This window comes from Macrotis lagotis, chromosome X (assembly GCF_037893015.1).
Source record: "Macrotis lagotis isolate mMagLag1 chromosome X, bilby.v1.9.chrom.fasta, whole genome shotgun sequence".
Classification (NCBI taxonomy): domain Eukaryota; kingdom Metazoa; phylum Chordata; class Mammalia; order Peramelemorphia; family Peramelidae; genus Macrotis; species Macrotis lagotis.
The window spans coordinates 671017856-671035318 of record NC_133666.1 but is presented as its reverse complement, the minus strand read 5'-3'; the positions used below and the strand labels follow the sequence as shown (position 1 = coordinate 671035318).

The window sequence follows — 17463 nt, the reverse complement described above, 5'->3', positions numbered from 1 at the left end:
TATTTATTGCTGATGTCTCCTTTAAAAGCAGGGAACAACTTCTACTAACTTGAATTTCCCAGAAATGCCTCTCACCTCCTCACCCACCCCCCCCCAAGAGAATTTTATTTTACTTTTTCATATAAAATAGGATTTACTTGTTTATTTACTTTTGCCCAAGAGAGGTATAGTTATATTCAAGACTTACTCCGTAATCCTTATGGAAAGGCATTCGGGCTTCCAATTTTTTTTGGGGGGGGTTGCAAGGCAAATGGGGTTAAGTGGCTTGCCCAAGGCCACACGGCTAGGTAATTACTAAGTGTCTGAGACCAGATCTGAACTCAGGTACTCCTGACTCCAAGGCTGGTGCTTTATTCACTACACCACCTAGCCACCCCTCAGGCTTCCAATTTTGAATGATAGCTCATATTTATTTTTTGAAAAAGAAACACTTTCTTCCTTGATGACTTTTGGGGTTCTTGGAATCTCTTGGAAAAAAGAGGTGAACTAGTTGAGTTTTGTAGACTGCTAAAATCTTAGTATTTTTTACCTTCCATTGTAGGTGGACTAGGTATTCCTTTTTTCCAACTCCCAAATTCCATTACTTTTGTTTATTTTTAATGGGATGTAACGCACAGAAAACTAGAAAATTTTACTTTTTTCTGTGTAAAATAAGTTTACATTGTGTTGGGACCTCCTGTCCTTAATTCTGTAATAGTTAGGAGCAAACACAAAAGAGATATTCATCAAACATAATATTTATACTTTTTCTTTCTTGTCCGTTAGGGAGTTAACTGGGCTTCTCAGTCTGTGTAAAGGACAAGGAAGTGAGTCAAAATGCATCTAAATGAACTTCTGTTAATGTATGGTAAACATCGCCACACATTCCCTCACCTTTTAAAGGAAAACTCCAGTGATAGGTTATGATAACTTAGTAAGTATTCAGTTCTCTTATAGGAATACATTTGTCACATAAAGGTTTTTCATTTTGACTTAGGAAATTATAACTGCTTGTGTTTGGAACTGTGAGATTTGTCATTATGATTAGATTTACAAGGAAGGGCTTGTTTTGAAGAAAAAGGATTGTCTGGCCCATTAGAAAATTCTAAAAATCAGATTGGCAGTGACAGTGAAATAGGCTAAGAATGTACAGAGCTTGAATCTTGTTACACTCTGTTAGGGCAAGATCCCATAGTTAAGAAGGCGCCTTTTATCCTTGTTTCTTGGAGACACTAGCACTGGAGTCTTCCTTTAAGCATTTCCCTTTTTATCAAGTGTTACATTTTCAAAGAGTTTAAAATGGAAAGCCTAAAGTCAGGTCGAAGGTGGTTTGCAATAGTGCATGTCTTGAGAACATCTCATACAGCAGGCCTCTGTTAAGATCAGATAAACTCGTAGGTGTTTGGGTGTATGTCACTGTAGTTGAGCTCCCAGCCAGCCACGATCTAGACCCAGAGACCTGGAGAAGGGCCGTGCTTCTCCTCTCCCTTTTGCCTCCCTTCTCATAGGTCTACCTTGAGGCCTGATGGGATACTGAATGTGAAAGTGCTTTGTAGAAAGCATCATGGAATTGAAAGCCCGGAGACACACATCACCAGCCCCAGTGGGACTGCGGCATTAGCTCCTTGATAAAGGCTTGGCAGTCCGGGTAGTTTGTTGGTTGTTTGTTTTTTTAATTAGGTATCCTGATTTTCTTTTGTGCAGTTGTAGAAAATATAAACACTGTTACATCCTCTGCATTCTCTTCCTTTCAACATTTTTCTTTTTTCTTCAGAATTCATTTTACCCTCTTGCATGTCTAGAAAGGTTTGTTTTAATGAAGCTTTACTAAGTCACATACTTGTGTGTTTTGCCAAAAATGTGGGAGTCGGCTTCCTAGCATTAAAGAGTGTGGATGATCTATCTGTGTGTGGTTATCACTTGGGAGGGGAGGTGTCAGCTCAAACCTGTCCTTTGCTGCATTCTTTTGGCAAGTGCAGAGGGAGTACCAGAGGGAGACACCAAGCAATCCCTCTCTGGGGAGATCAGTTTGACCCTTCTAGTCATGCCATCAGTTCCTCTTTCTTGTACCTTAATTATAATCATATATTAAATAAAAAGCCTTTGGAATTTTCCTGCTGTTTTGAAACAAGAAAGAAAAACTCATAACTAGTGTAGATATGATACTAATATGTTTTTGAATGTAGCATTTTTCAGTTTTCAGCTGCAGGAGATTTGATATTAGACTTGACTGAACTGTTTTCTCTTGGTTTGGTCAGCCAGGGAGCCCTTGGGCTTCCCGTGTAGACGAGGGGGCCCAACAGGCAGCCAGAGTCACTGCAGGGAGACAAAGAGGGAGAAGGCGTTTTCCTGGAAACCCTCAGGATCTAGCTGATAATGGGGACTAGAACTCCTTTGTGGTGAATCACCTGGTTTTCATTGGACTTTTTTCTTTCTTTCTTGATGATTTTGTTGATTACAGATAAACATGATGTTGGCCAACTTGTATAAGAAGGCAGGTCAAGAGCGTTCTTCTGTGACCAGCTACAAAGAGGTGCTGAGGCAGTGCCCTCTGGCTCTGGATGCCATTCTAGGTAAAGATGCCCTGCATTTTTTTGTCCAGGGCTGCTGAGTCAGATGTCTTAGGAAGAATTTACATGCTGTTTAAAATGAAATGTTCTGAGATAGATTCAGTAATGAAAAGGGCACTTGACTACTGACAGTTATTTAGTACCTTGGGGCTTACAAAGTGCTTCCTTGTATGTGATTGGCAGGGAGCACAGATGTGCAGGGGGGGGAAATCGAGGTACCAAGCAGTTTGATCATGTGCCTAGATCTACAGCTTATTGGTGGCATGGGTGGGATTCAATCCCAGACCTCCTGAACTCCAGATCTAGTGCTCTTTACATTGTGTTTCTACTGCTCGATAAATTAAGATCACTTTTTATATGAGTATATGGTCTCAGCACTGGAAAAAGTAGAGTCACCTACTTGCTGTATTTGTCAAAGTGGACAGTGTCCCTCACCTCCTGTCTGTCTCTCTTGGACTAGGTTTATTGTCCCTTTCTGTAAAAGGTGCAGAAGTGGCATCTATGACAATGAATGTAATTCAAAGCATTCCAAACTTGGACTGGCTTTCAGTGTGGATCAAAGCCTATGCCTTTGTACACACCGGGGACAACACCAGGGCCATCAATACCATCTGGTAAGAACCACAGACAATTCATTTAATGTTCTCAAGGGCCTTTCCCTGTTGGGAGTTCCAGTGGACCCAGTCTGGCTGCTCAGACACGCCCTCAGGACAGTCCCTTTCCTGTTGCCAGCTGGGTGTCCCTGGGTATTGTCAGCTGTGCCCATGTTGTTCATTTGTTCCTCTCCATGTTGAATAGCCCCAGATGGAACTATCCTTATTGAAAACCTGTTAAAAGATAAAATTAAACTGACCAGGTTCCAGCTTGTACTTTGGCCCAGCAGATCTCCTTAGCTTGCTATGCAAGGATGGCAGGCAGCCTTGCTCCTGCAGAGGAACTGTAACCTATTGTCATAGCTGACCTGGGCAGGTGCTCACGTCTGCGACTTCTCTTGGGGGAAAACCAAAGAAATTCTGACTTTTGAGCATAGTAATATCATCTAGCTTTATGACTGACTAATGAGTAGGTAACACCTTTGGAAACTGTTGAATTACATTATGTTTGGTAACTCCTGACTATTCCACAAAATCAAGATCAGAGAGTTCATTCCAAGTATTAAACTGTTTTCCTCTAAAATTTTTTCTGCTATTCATCATAGTTAATTTAATATGAGCCCTATTTTGTTTTGTTTTTCTGAATTGTATTTTAAGTTCCAAGTCAGGAAACCCACTTATATTCGGTGACTTCTGTGTGTTTGTTTTCTGTAATCTCTAATATCTTAAAGTTCTCTAGAGAAAAAGTCCTTATTGAGAGATAATGTGGATCTACTGGGGAGCTTAGCTGATCTCTACTTCCGAGCTGGAGATAACAAAAACTCCATTCTCAAATTTGAACAGGCCCAGATGTTGGATCCTTATCTGATAAAAGGTAAAAGTTTAATTCTGGGAGAAAAATTAAGAGACATAGGAAAATGAAGTTAATTCCTGCTAACATTTTCTGTAGAGATCTTTTGTAAGCTAGACTGGAATAATTTTTAAGATTTCTTTTTTCAGTAATATGATCCTTTAGTACTCTGTATTAAAATGTTTTTTGCATAAATTAAACATGATCTTTTTCAGTGATGATGAGTAATTTTAATTTATTTATTGTATCTGGGTCTCCCTTTGCTGCTTGTTTAATGAATGTCTGTAATGTTTCGTAAAAGCCTTTAGACGCTTTCCTAAAAAAAGACTTTAGGTGTCACAGTGAGCTGGTACACTGTTCATGGCTGGTGGGAGTCCTTCTTCATGAGGGCCTTAAAACAGAGGAGCAGACTCAAATAAGTGGCTCTTAGAGGGGAGCCCTGGTTCGCATCCCCTGGCAGGTTTTACTACCCTGGGAAACCTTTGAGTGAGGGTCATGAACATGGTGACTTTCGCTCTGCTAGTCCAAGTCCAGCCTCACTAAGCTCAGAGGCTCTGCATCAGATTGGCTGAAGAGGATACCAAGATGGTTTGGGGAGAGGGCCCAGTGGCCACCCTGAGGAAATCACATACCCACTTCCTGGCCTTAGAGAGAAGGAAGTAAGTAAAGGAGAATGTCCCAAGAGCATTCAGTCAGATCCAGGGAGTCTGTAAGGGATGTTAAAGGTTATGCTAGAACAATAGGAGAGGGTGGCTAGGTGGCGCAGTGGATAAAGCACTGGCCCTGGAGTCAGGAGTACCTGGGTTCAAATCCAGCCTCAGACACTTAATAATTACCTAGCTGTGTGGCCTTGGGCAAGTCACTTAACCCCATTTGCCTTGCAAAAACCTAAAAAAAAGAAGACTATAGAACAATAGGAGGAGGAGGGGTGTACCTGTTGTGTTGTATGGGATGGCTGCAGCGGTTTGGAGGGAAGGCCCCGCTCAAGGAGCTCGCTGGAACTTGGACTGGAGCTTGGACACTTGAGGACTTGGCTAGGAGAGGGAGTCGGAGGTGCAGGGTCCCTCTGAACTAGGATCAAGGGCAGGGAATGCTGTGGGCGAGTTCTGAGAGCCCAGCAGAGGAGCTAGAGGGAGTCATTTCAGGTTTCTGAGGAGGTGTGGCACAGAGAGTCATCTTTTAGAACTTCTAAGGGGATAATGAGGATACCCAACACATTAATATGGAGCTTTAAGATTATGAAGTGAATTTCTCAAACTGTCTTGTAAAGTAGGGTATACAGATGAGGAAGAGAGGGGCCCAGAGAGATTATGGTAATGGCAAGATCGGCTTGCCCTGATCACCTGGCTAGTGGGTGCTCCATCTGGTTCAGCCCTCTCCTTTTATAGCCCAAGCAGCAGGTTAAATGACTGGCCCAGGATCCTACAGCAGGTTAGGACCTGGTGTCAACATCCACCTCTTGACTCCCATTTCAGCTTCTTCACCACCACACCATTTTCAAAGTGGTTGGAAAATCTAGAATATCAGACTAGGGAGAATTGAAGTAGACAAGATGGTAGGACTGGTGCCTTGGCATTGGAGGCACGGTGCCAGAGGTAAGAGGGAATTCTCACAACAGTGGTGACTAGAAGACAAAATGAAAACCATTGGACATTGTTTATGGGGAATTTTGTAAACAAGGGGCAGCAAATGAATTCTTGAATAACTAGACCAAGGTAGCAGATTGCTTTTTTTGAGAACTTTGAATAGGTTAACTTTTTTTTCCCTAAATTTGACTGGTATATGTAACAGATCAAGTTGTGTTCTTCCTGAAATGTGCCTGGAGCTTTTGCAACCACAAACATGATGATGTACTTTCTTAAGTCTGACGCTTTGCTGGATGTTAACCTAGCTATGCTAGTAATTCCTAAAGATAATAGGCGGCAAGCATTGTGTCTGATTCTTTGGCTTTTTTAATGTGACATCATTTCTATGGTGTAAGACAGACAAGTGGAGGAGGACAGGGGCTGACAAGGACAGAGCTTGGCTCCTGGGTGGGTTCATCTGGTGGGAGGGTCTGCAGGGGCTGCCAGCTATTCAGCTCTGCCCCTTTTAAAAAGGAAAGTCTTTTCTCAGATAGATTATTTAAAGTAAAAATCTGTCCAACAACTCTGAATGTTTATTCTAGGAATGGATGTCTATGGATACTTACTAGCCCGAGAAGGACGACTTGAAGATGTCGAGAACCTGGGCTGCCGCTTATTTAATATTTCGGATCAGCATGCAGAACCCTGGGTGGTGTCTGGGTATGCCTTCCTGCTCTTGGTTTCTTTCCCTTCTATTTTACACCAAAACATTTTTAGTTTTAGAGAAAGTGAGAGAATTGCTAGGGCAGTTGATTTTTTTTAAATATTTAATTTTTTTCAGTGAACTAATGATAGCTAATAACAGTAAGTATCTATATAGTACTCTCAAATAGATTTTCATTTGATCCTAACAAAAACCCTGGGAAATAATTGCTATTATTCCCATTTTATAGTTGAGGAAACTGAGGCAGCCAGAGGGCAAGTGACCCACCCAGGGTCACTGACAGATCTTGTAAGTGTCTGAGGCTGGTTTTGAACTCAAGTCATCCTGATTCTAGCTTTGGCATTACTTTCTAACCCACCTCGCAGCCTCTAAAAGCAGCTTTGCTATTGTCACTGCTTTAAATTATTCCCATGTGCTGGCGTAAGACCAGAGAGTTAACACAATTTCCCCTTTCTCCAAAGAACTCTCATTTTAAGAAACTTTTAGTAGCTGGTTCATTGACAAGCATCTTGAGTCATAATCAGAGGTGTAGATTATGGGGATGATTTATATGAGAAAAGAGGCAACTTTGCTTGGTTTATATGTGAATTTGAGCTTTCCCCTTGATTTTTGCTGAATTAGCGAAATTTCTTCCAATATTTCTGATTATTCATCTTTGTCACCTTTTTCTCCAGATGTCATAGTTTCTATAGCAAACGATACTCCCGGGCCTTGTATTTAGGAGCCAAAGCTATTCAGCTCAACAGTAACAGTGTCCAAGCTTTACTACTGAAGGGAGCAGCCCTTAGAAATATGGGCCGAGTTCAGGAAGCCATAATCCACTTTCGGGAAGCCATACGCCTTGCCCCTTGCCGACTGGACTGTTATGAAGGTAAGAGCAGAGAGCTGCTCCAAAGGTCATTGAAGCCTGAGGGCCTGGGTGCTAGTACTGCTACTGAGCTCTGCATTCATTTGGCTTCCTAATGCTGAGGGGGATGGGGTAGTTGTTTCAGATATCTAGGAATTCAACTTTCCTCCATTTGGGGCAGCTTTTTGTTTCTTCTCCTTCTCTGTAGTTTCATTGTCTTTTTTTGAGGACTGGGAATATTATATAGTTTTTGCTCTTTTGACCTAGAATGGAAGGAATATTGCCTACTACTAGGGTAGGGCTGGGTGTGGGAACCAGGCCGTTCTCTGAGAGCCGGAAGTGGGGAAGGTTTGGCTTACATTTGGCTTTCTTGTGACATTGACTTCAGGAGTTCCGATCAGCTATGCCGGCTTCACCACCACTCAGTGACTCACCTCAGAAATTACAGCAGAACGTATAAATGCACTTCCTTCCAAGTAATTTTTATAAAAATATAAAAATAGACTCAGAAGCTGAGGAATAAACTTACTCTCACAATAAAATGAATTCAGATTTGAAGAGAAAATTTACAAAAACTAAATCTGTGATAGATCTCAATAGCTACCAATCTTTTCTTTTGGTAATTTTATTTTTTAAACACTCCTTTTTCAGCTCTCCCCTTCCCAAACAAACTAGCAATGCCCAACAAACAGGAACTTTGATTTTTTTTTTTTAAACTGTGTTCTTGGTGGGGAACTCTTGACTCCCCCATTCTTCCTGCCATGGTGTTGGCTGGCACATTTCCCCTCTCTGATGTTCCTGATTGCTGGAGGATAACTTCCTAATAGCCAGTGCTTCTTTCTCCCTGTCTCTGTCCCTTTCTCTCTTTAAATAAGCCATATACTTTTTCCAGAAGCAGAGTGTGGTTATGAATCTCATCCCACCAGATTTCAGTGAGACTTCAAAGTCCAGTTTGCTTCTTTGTAGAGGGTTTCTGTCTACCTCCATAGTAGCCTGGGTGAAGAAGGCTGTTCTTAAAATAATCACATGAAGCATTAGATCATTGGTTTTGGGAAAAAGTTTTATAACAGGGTAAGCTTCCCATTCTATGGTCCCAACTGCTGGGCAGTCAGAGGAGGTTGAATCAGTTGAGTTTGGGAGCTCTGTGTAGCAGACCCACTAAAGCCAAGGAGACCTCAAGACACTGAGCCCCTGGCAGTGGAAGGGCTCAGAGACAAATCAGGCAGAGTGGCCTGGGCCTGCCCTTCTAGCCTGGGCAGCTAGGAAGACCTAACCATTTAAAAAAAAAATGGAGGAGAAGGGGAGAAGGTAGAAAAAGAGGAAAGAAAACTAGTCATTTGATTTGAATCTGTTTCGGCTTTTAGGAATGAAATATTCTTTCTCCAGTCTAATAAACCTTTCTGTGGCCCAGAAATCTTCCATGCCATTCAGAGTAAAACATTTCATTTCTCTAGACTACCTAAGTCTTCTGTTACCAAACCGTCTACAATTTGGCCTGGTCTTAGACCACAGTTGCTAATTTGGGATTGCCTTTAAACCCAGGCCAAAGATAATTGCAAGTTCAACTAATGATCAAATACTTGTTCTTGAGAACAGGAAGAGACGTCTTCCTTCTGGCTATTTGCTTGGTCACTTTGACTCTCCCAAGCTGCACCTCCTGGTTGCATAGCAGGCACCTTTTGTCTCCAGGTATGGAGATGCTGCCTAATACGATGCAGGTTTGAAGGCTGTCTCCATTTCCTTAGATGCTTGAGAAGGGAGAAACCTTCTTTGATATTCTCAGGGCTCTTTTTGGCTCATTTCATTCTAGAAGCTTTCCCCTTGTCTGCCTTTTGACAGGCTTCTAGATTGCAAACCTTCAAGTGGTCAATGGAGCAGCACGGTTTGGAATATTAATGCATTTGCTCTGCTTTATTTTCTTTCTTAGGTCTCATTGAATGTTACTTAGCCTCTAATAGCATTCGGGAGGCAATGGTGATGGCCAACAATGTCTATAAAACCCTTGGTGCAAATGCACAAACCCTCACCCTTTTAGCCACCGTGTGTCTTGAAGATCCAGTCACCCAGGAGAAAGCTAAGACACTTCTGGACAAGGCCCTGACCCAGAGGCCAGACTACATTAAGGCGGTGGTGAAGAAAGCTGAGCTCCTTAGTAAGTCGTCCAGGTCCCAAGGCCTGTTTAACCAGCACTGACTGCCAGGGCGCATCTGGGCAGCTCGGGGCCAGAGCTTGCGTGTGGGCAGTGTAGCTAGCCAGGTGAAGTCACTAATGAAAGGCCACAGGGATCCAGAAGGAACCAAATCGTTTTTGTTGGAAAACCAAGTTGCATTTTGACTGGTGATTTGAGCCAGTGTAGCAGCCGTGGTAGAGGGAAAGGAGGAGGAGTGGAATTCTAACCCCTGGAGGGAGGGACAGGAATTTGAGTGAGCTCTCACTTCTGTCATCGGTGTGCTGTTGCCAGTTCTAGAAATAGAATGTCAGGCTGGGATGAAGGCTGTGGTCGGTTGGATACGTGAGGTAACAGGACTGAGGTGGAACTGCCCTTTTCGGCAGACCCTCTAAGTGGGACAATGAGGTAATCTTGCTCTCTTCAGGCAGAGAACAGAAATATGAAGATGGCATTGCTTTGCTGAGGAACGCGCTGGCCAATCAGAGTGACTGTGTGTTACATCGAATACTGGGCGATTTCCTGGTAGCCGTCAATGAGTATCAGGAAGCCATGGACCAGTACAGTATCGCCCTCAGGTAAGACTTGCGCAGCCTCTTCAGGAGAGGCTCAGGGCATGCCAGTTTACCAGAATGACAGCATGCTGGGGAGCAGTGCTCTGTGATGTGCCTCTGCCACCTTTCCATGGCTGGAGAAACTCCTGAGGTGGTACAAGCTTCACCGTCTAGTATTTACATAGAAAATGACAGCATCTGCAGCCCAAGATGGCCCAACTTTGTGCTGGCTGCTAGAGGACACTTCCTCTTTCTAACTAAATAGGAACTTTAAAGTCCATTGGACTTTTGTCCATCATCAAACCACAGAATGTCAGAACTAGAATGACCTTGGGAGATTTTTCTAGTTCAGTGTGATGTGTTCCATTGCTGCTTGTGACTTGTGACCTTAGGCAAGTCACTTGGTCTGCTTCTCTGTGGACCTCAGGATCCCCCTCAGTCACATGGGTGAAATGGCCTTTGAGCTAAGGAAATCTTTTATTCTCTCTAGGATGCAGTTTCCTTATCTCAAAAATGGAGGGTTAGGATAGTTTGTTTCTGAAATCCCTACTGGCTATAACTCCTGTGTTCCCCTCCCTTGGTAAAAGGGGGGGGGTCCTGGGGGTCCAGATTGGTAAAGGGACAGGTGTCAGACCTGTCAGAATTACATTCAAGAACTTTCCTCAGGGGTCCCACCCTCCCTATGCCCCAGCCTTGTCCCTGGTCTCCAAAACTTAACTTGATAAGACTATTGTTTATGTGGAAACAGTTTCCTGTGACCTGACTCCCAGAATGTCTCCCATTGGCTGTTAGGTTGCAATGCTCATCTTTAAATTGTACCCCCGATGTGGGTGTGGACGTCTGCTTAACAAGCCTTGAAAGGCATTCGGGTTAAGATTGTTTAGAATTTGGGATAGATTTGAGTGATTTATGAGGAGGATGAAGAGCAAGATACTCAGTAGTTACAAATGTGGAGATAGCGTTTTGTCATGGGAATGATGTTCTGTGTTCTGAACTAAAAAGATGCCAGGCTTCAAGTTCATGGACTCAGTGGGTTTTGAGCTGCATGGGGAAGGTGGCATGCCTCACCTGCTCTTGGGGGTTACGGCCCAGAGGAGGGTCTCTGAAGGGGGATGTGGCGATGATGGCTTCCCAGGATATGACTTAGGATTTTCTCCTTTTGTTTGTTGTCTCCTAGTCTGGATCCTAATGACCAGAAGTCTCTAGAGGGAATGCAGAAGATGGAGAAGGAGGAGAGTCCCACCGATGCCACTCAGGAGGAAGATGTGGACGACATGGAAGGAAGTGGGGAAGAAGGGGACTTGGAGGGCAGCGACAGCGAGGCGGCTCAGTGGGCTGACCAGGAGCAGTGGTTTGGCATGCAGTGAGGCCTCTGACACCCCCTTGGATTGCAGTGACCTGAGCAGAGTCTGGGGCATCCTTGTTTGGGAAGAATACCATGTTATCTCAACAGGGAATTTGGTTTTCTTTCTCTAGATTCTCAGTTGTAAACTTCATTTTTGAAAACTGAGCCTTTCGAGCTCTCCAGGCCTCTGACTCCTCCCTGCTCTTGGCAGGAGCAGAGTCGGGGAAGAAGCATGCAGCGTGCCGAGGCTCGGGGACACAAGACGGTCGTGCACTTTGATTCTCGATCTTGGACTCCTAGTGGGATGCTTCCTAGCAGATGTGGCGGGGGAGAGGAAGAGGATGATGGGTCCGGGGGAGGTGCACTCACTGGTTTCTGGAGGCGGTGCAGGCTGGTCCTTTCAAAAAATTTCTTATTTGCTAACAACTCTCATAGGCTGTTCAAAACCTCCCTTTAGATTTTGCTTCTTTCTGCAGTGTTGGTAATGCCTTAAAATGAGACTTGGTATTTTGCAAACATTTTCCTATTTGATAATCTAGTGACTTGCCTATAAAGCCCAGGCCATGATCTTTGTTATTGGCTGTAGCTTAATAATGGAGCAGTGAATGGGAGCCCCTTTTCTTAAGATTCCTGGCTCTTCATTTGCTGTAAATTCTAGAATAAAGCCACTTTTTCGGTACAGTAATGGAATTCCTGACTGAAATGAAAGCCAATCTGCAGTTTTTATTTCTTTTTTCCTGTTCTGTCTGGTCTCCAGGAATAGCTGGGAAGTTAATTTTTTTGTTAAAGGTTTTAAAGTGATTGTGCCTCATTGCATGTGGGTTCATTGTGTCCCGGCTGCACCTCTGCTGGTGGCCTCCTAACTGATTCAGGGCCAGAAATGTCAGCCACAGAACACCCCACCCCCACCCCCTGTCCTGTGTCTTAGGAACCCGAAGTAGAAACCGACCCCCAACTGGCCTGACTTGAGTAACTGGCCTGCAGCCTCAAAGCAGGCCCCCTGCTTCAGAACCCAGCAGTCTTGGGGTCCTCCAGTCTGTTCTGGTCCCTGGCAGCTGTGCTCGTCTCCAGACAAGGAGAGGCCTGGATGGCCTTGGGGAGAAACCTCTCCGCGTGTCTGCAGGGCTTGTCTGGGAGGTTCCTTGGGGGCAAGCCTACCTGCCAGGTAGTCTGGCACTGGCACCCCTAGGAAAGGTGGCTGTGCTGGAGGGGCCAGGCTCAGCTCAGAAGTCGGGGGTGGGGGGACAGCTCTGCTTCTACCTATGCTCTTCAGCATTGGAAATGGAGCGGGCTGATTGGTGGGGCAGAAGTGCCTTGTGTCTTACTGCCTGTGGTGGGAGTGCAGAGTAGCCCTGCCCTCCACGCAGCTCCTCGAACCCGAGCCTCGGCTCTCTTGAGGCCTCGTTCTGTGGGTCTGTGATTCCGGGCTTTGGTGCGGCATCCCCTGATGTCTTGATTGTTGACAAAAGGATAGGCTGGACCCCCAGACCAGCCTGGGAAACCTGGCCAGGCCTCTGGGGGGGGGGAGGGGTCTCTGAAGCCTGGTGCTGGGACCAGAGCTGCCCCAGCCCCTGGGGAGAGGAGAGTCTCCACCTCTTTTGGGAACCCTCCCAGGATGTGGCTGAGACCAGGGAAGGGTTGGGGGGGGTCAGTTCCCTGGCAGCTCTAAGGGAGGTACAGGGGGTGTTAGCATCCTTGGTTTATAGTGGAACAGGCCGAGTTGCTTCTGGGTGGGAGACCGGGCCACCTGGAGATGGCCCAGGTCCGCCAGCTCCTCTTGACCCTCGCCGTTCCGTATCCCTGCTGTCCCTGCCTGCCCTGGACCCCAGGGCCTCTGAGTGGGATGCTGCCCCCCACCTGCCTGCTCTTCTGGATGCCCTGCTTCAGCATATACCATTGTGGGACCCGCCAGCCCACTGCCGCTGCCTGTGGACCAGGCTTCTCCTGGGGGATGGTGCGTCCGCCACACGGTCAGAATGAGGCAGTTTGTGGTAGGAGAGAGGAGTGCGCTGGAGCTGGAGGAGATGGGAAACCTTTACTGCCTGTGCCAGGGCAGGAGGATGGGGGGCAAGACTGCCCCAAAGAGCCATGAATGAGGGAAAGGGCCTATGGGGTAGAAGTGGCGGCAGGAGCCTCTTGCGGTGGCGACAGACCCTGTCAACAGGGACCGTGGCAAGAACTGATGAACGCTCCCTAAGCACCAGGGATAGGGGAGACTTGTATGCACTGAGATCCGGGACAGGAGCAGATGCCGGTGGACACTGGGGTGAGGACGCTGACCAGGCCAGACCTGGGCACGGGGCCACGGGGGTCTGTTTCTTGACTATGCAGATTTGTTACAGGGGTTCTGGGTTTGGTTTTTACTTTTTCTGGGATGGGGGGGGACTGGAGCGAGGGAGAAAAAAGGATTTTTTTGTGAATTGAAAAAATAAAGTTAATTTTAAAAAGGACTTTTTGTGGCCTCTCCCATCCCTGCTGGGGGGTGGAGGTTAGAGAACGCCTCTGTCCGAGCTGTGCAAGAGTCTTGTTACCCCCAGTTTATGTGCCGGGAAACTGAGGCAGATGGAGGGACTCGTCCAAGGTCACTCAGCTGCCCAGTGTGCGGCAATGTTCGAAGTTAGGGCTTCCTCACTCCAGGCCCTGGGCCCTGTCTCCCGGGCTGTCCTCCCTCTGAATGTGGGGTGTGGGCTGCCCCGGGAGGGGGGAGAGGAGGCCTTTGGAGGATCAGGATGCTCACCAGAGATGAAGGGACTAGGGCAGATGACGACAGGTGCTAAATGCCAGGGCCCAACCCTCCTGGGGCCACAGGCCCTTCTCATCTCCAGCGGCTGATTGGTTTAATCAAGGGAGAGCTTTGGGAAGGAGCCCTGAAGAGGAGCCCAGGGTTTGAGGTGGCCCTGGAGTAGGGGCCAGAGAAGACCCCCCCCCCCCAAGGCCCAGAGGCCTTCAAGTCTAGTCCTGCCACTTGACAGATGGCCGCCTGAGGCCCTAGGAGTCGAGCAACTCTAGGGCTTGGGTACCAGGACCCACCCAGGCCTTCAGATCACCTGAGGGGCCCATTATTGGTCATCGTGGCCAGCTCAGTGGGTGGGGGGGCCGGCCAGGCCGAGGCAGAGATCAGAGCTCGTCTCCCTGGGGCAATGTTGGGCCCAGATCTGGGGAAGGGCAAAAGCCCCTCTGGATTAAGGTTCAGATTCAGAAACAACCTGTACAGGTCAAAAGCCAGCCGCCTCCCAGTTGAGTCCATGCCCCCCCCCCAATTGGCCTCTCTTCTAGGACTCTGGCCCTAGTCCACTTGGCACCTTTGCCAAGACTCATGGGGGTTTTTGAATGTTTGGTTTGGGGGGGGCATTGTCTTAAGATCTGGTGTGCTGTGATGATTTCAAGGGAATGCGTCTTGGGGTGCTTCTACAAAGGGAACCAGTCACCACCCAACTTTGCTTCAAAGTTGAGGAAGCTGAGGTCGGTGCCGGTTGGTTTGCCTTGGCATCCAGGGGGAGGGGAAAGGGCTCAGAATGGCAGATAGTTGGGCATGGCAGCAAGCCCTTTGAAAATGGGCATTTGACACCTGCTTTCTGGCGGGGAAAGGAGGATTTCCCAGATGTGGGAATCCAGACTGGGAGGCTGGAGGCAGCAGCAAGGATGGGAGTCGCAGCTCCTGCCCAGGATTTGGGATCGCGCACTTTTAATGGGCCTCCAAAAACACTACCATAGTAGGCAAAGCTTGGGAAGCCCAGAAGGAGCTGATAAATGTTGTTTTAGCCTTTGCAGAAGCTAAACATTTATTATGCAAGGCTACCCTGCAGAATTTAGTAACTGAGGGACGTGCCGTGCCGGCAGAAGACGTCTGCTCTGGCCCGTGCTCTCAATGATGCAACTGGGACAGGCAGAGGGGAAGCCCGAAGGCCTTTCTTTGGCTCTTCCTCCCCCAGCGAGGCGCAGCCAAAGCCTCGTCCTCCAGCACTGCCCCGACTGACCACTGCCGCTCCCAGCCAGCTTCACTTGAGGAGTCACCAGTCGTTAATGCCAATGGGTCGGGGTGTCGGATAATGGTCACTAGTTCTCTTCATCGGAGGTGGGGGGGAGCGTGGGTGTGAAATGCTCCTTACAGTGGTTTTGCCCGTTCTCCATAAAGGAAGGCACTACCTGAACCTTCCAGCTAGGACACGATGAAACCTTGTCTGGGTCCCACAGCTCTGCCGCTCCCCGTTGACCTCTCTCACATGCTCCAGACCACAGGCCAATGTTCGAGGAAGGGCATGCAAGGAGCCAAAGGGCAGGGGGTTGAGATTCCAATGATTGGTTCGTTGCCTCACTCTTGTGTGAAGCTCCAGAGGTGGGCTTCCAAGAGAAGCCAAGGCCACCCCTTCCTTCAGAGCTCTTGGCTGGGGGAGGGATCAGGGGGACTGTGGCATCAGGAAGGCCCCCAAGGATCAGGCTGTCACCATTCACCAAATAACACCCCACAGCTGTATTGTAGAATAAATTTATTTACCTGAAACCATGATGGTTGTGATGCTTATTGTTTTCAGCACAGAAATAAACAACTCATCTTTATTTACAGTCTCTAACGTCCAACATGCGTTTGTGATCAAAAGTGGACTTTTAGCATAAGGTCTAAGATAAAACGCATCACGATAATTTGTATTATTGCACCAACATCTGTCTACTGCTTGGATTTCCTTAAATAAGTTAACATTATTACAGTGCAAAAAGAGTTGTTTGCACACATTTTAAAAAAAACCCAACAACAAAACCTAAGTTCAGGACTGGAGGGTCGGCTAGGATTCTTAACATTCGACATCCGTAGTGTTGTCCATGAGTTTATAAATAAGCGGGCTGGGCTGTACATTGCTCTTATAAAGTCGCACGTTTGGAGAGGCATGCATTACAAGCGAGGCTTTGTACATGAGAAGCTATGGCGTCGGTCCCGGACAAGTACGGACACTTGGCTGCCGGCTCCCACGTCTTGGTTGGCTGAATCTCCGCGCAGCAAAGAACCCGACTTCCTGGGAGGTTTTCCGATTTCTTGAGCTATATTGCACGTTTGTAAAATCGTATTTGATTCTTTTTTAAAAAGTGAAACCCCACCGGTAACACACGTCCTCCACATCACACACAAGGAGCTCGAGAGGATTTTTTTTCCTTTTTTTTTGTTTTTTTTTTCCAACATCACACATGCAGAGGGCCGGTAGATGTTGCTAAAAAAAAAAACGCACATGCACGCAACAAAACAACCTCACACTTCTGCACAATGGTTTAGGAAGCGGTTACTCCAGTATTGCTGAAAAGGAAAGAGAGAGGAAATCAGCCTGGTAGGAAAATGGAAGAGAAAGGAAGTTATTCTTATGACAAAAATGAGACAAAAAGATCAACAGTGATACAGAGAGACAGTCAGTCGGCCCCAGGCGGACCTCGGCTAAGCGAGTGTTGCCACAGGTCCTAGTGGGGACCCCCTCACCCTGGGCTTGGTGCAGTTAGGAAACACGACCAAGAGATGTTAGTGGGTGTGAGACCAGCACACGGAAAAAGAAGAGTTAATGGTGAGACATGCAAGTCAGGAGTGTGCAGGGCAGGCAGGTGGCGGGCGCTCTGCAGCCCCTCAAACCCTTCACGGGTAACCCCAGGGCAGCCAGGGCCCGAGTCGAGGTTGCCACTCATCAGCCACAGCTCAGAGGCTGGTTTCCTGGGTGGGAGCTGGGGGTCTGTCCCTCGTATTTAATGCCTGGGCTCTGGGGGGAACGGATCAATCTGTACCACCAGAGTACTTGGCTCCCCCTTGGCATGCCAAGGTAGCAGTCTTCCTGTTTATCGGGTTGAGACTGAAGAGATGGGTGTTGTTTGAAAGCTCTGGCCCATCCTGGCTGGGAGCAGGGACGGACATGCAGCACCAGGCCCCCAAGGGGCCGTACCACACCTACGCCACAACTATGGCCAACTACAAAGCAGTAGAGCTGACGAGGGCCTCACAGATGCAGGGATTGCCAAGGCCACCCAAAGGGCATATGATGAGGTGTCCCAGGAGGGATGCCGGGACAAGGAGATGGGCCTGCTGTCCTATCCATACGGGGAGGGGGCCCACCTGCCCAGGCTGGCTTCCCCCAAGTGGTATCCAGGGAGGACAGTGGGCAACGATGCTGAGGCCCATTTCTCCAGGTCAAAGATACTGTACCCATCTGTGGGGTGTCTGGTGGCAATCTAGTATACAGTATAGGAGGACCATGGGGAAAAGCAGTTGAACCCCCTTCTCTCCAAGGCCTTTTTAGGGG

The 17463-nt window shown here is 47.2% G+C and overlaps 1 protein-coding gene across 2 annotated transcripts in view; it reads left to right on the top strand.

Annotated features, from left to right (window-relative positions):
* ANAPC7 (anaphase promoting complex subunit 7) overlaps window positions 1–16414 on the top strand; it is a 34271-nt gene extending 17857 nt beyond the window's left edge. For both annotated transcript variants that reach the window (XM_074205633.1, XM_074205632.1), the window contains exons 4-11: window positions 2441–2552; window positions 3010–3163; window positions 3874–4016; window positions 6160–6277; window positions 6956–7152; window positions 9056–9280; window positions 9723–9873; window positions 11027–16414. In XM_074205633.1, coding sequence (XP_074061734.1) covers window positions 2441–2552; window positions 3010–3163; window positions 3874–4016; window positions 6160–6277; window positions 6956–7152; window positions 9056–9280; window positions 9723–9873; window positions 11027–11216 — 1290 coding nt within the window. In that variant the 3' untranslated portion in view covers window positions 11217–16414. The remainder of the gene's footprint in view (window positions 1–2440; window positions 2553–3009; window positions 3164–3873; window positions 4017–6159; window positions 6278–6955; window positions 7153–9055; window positions 9281–9722; window positions 9874–11026) is intronic.
* Window positions 16415–17463: the final 1049 nt, after the last annotated feature.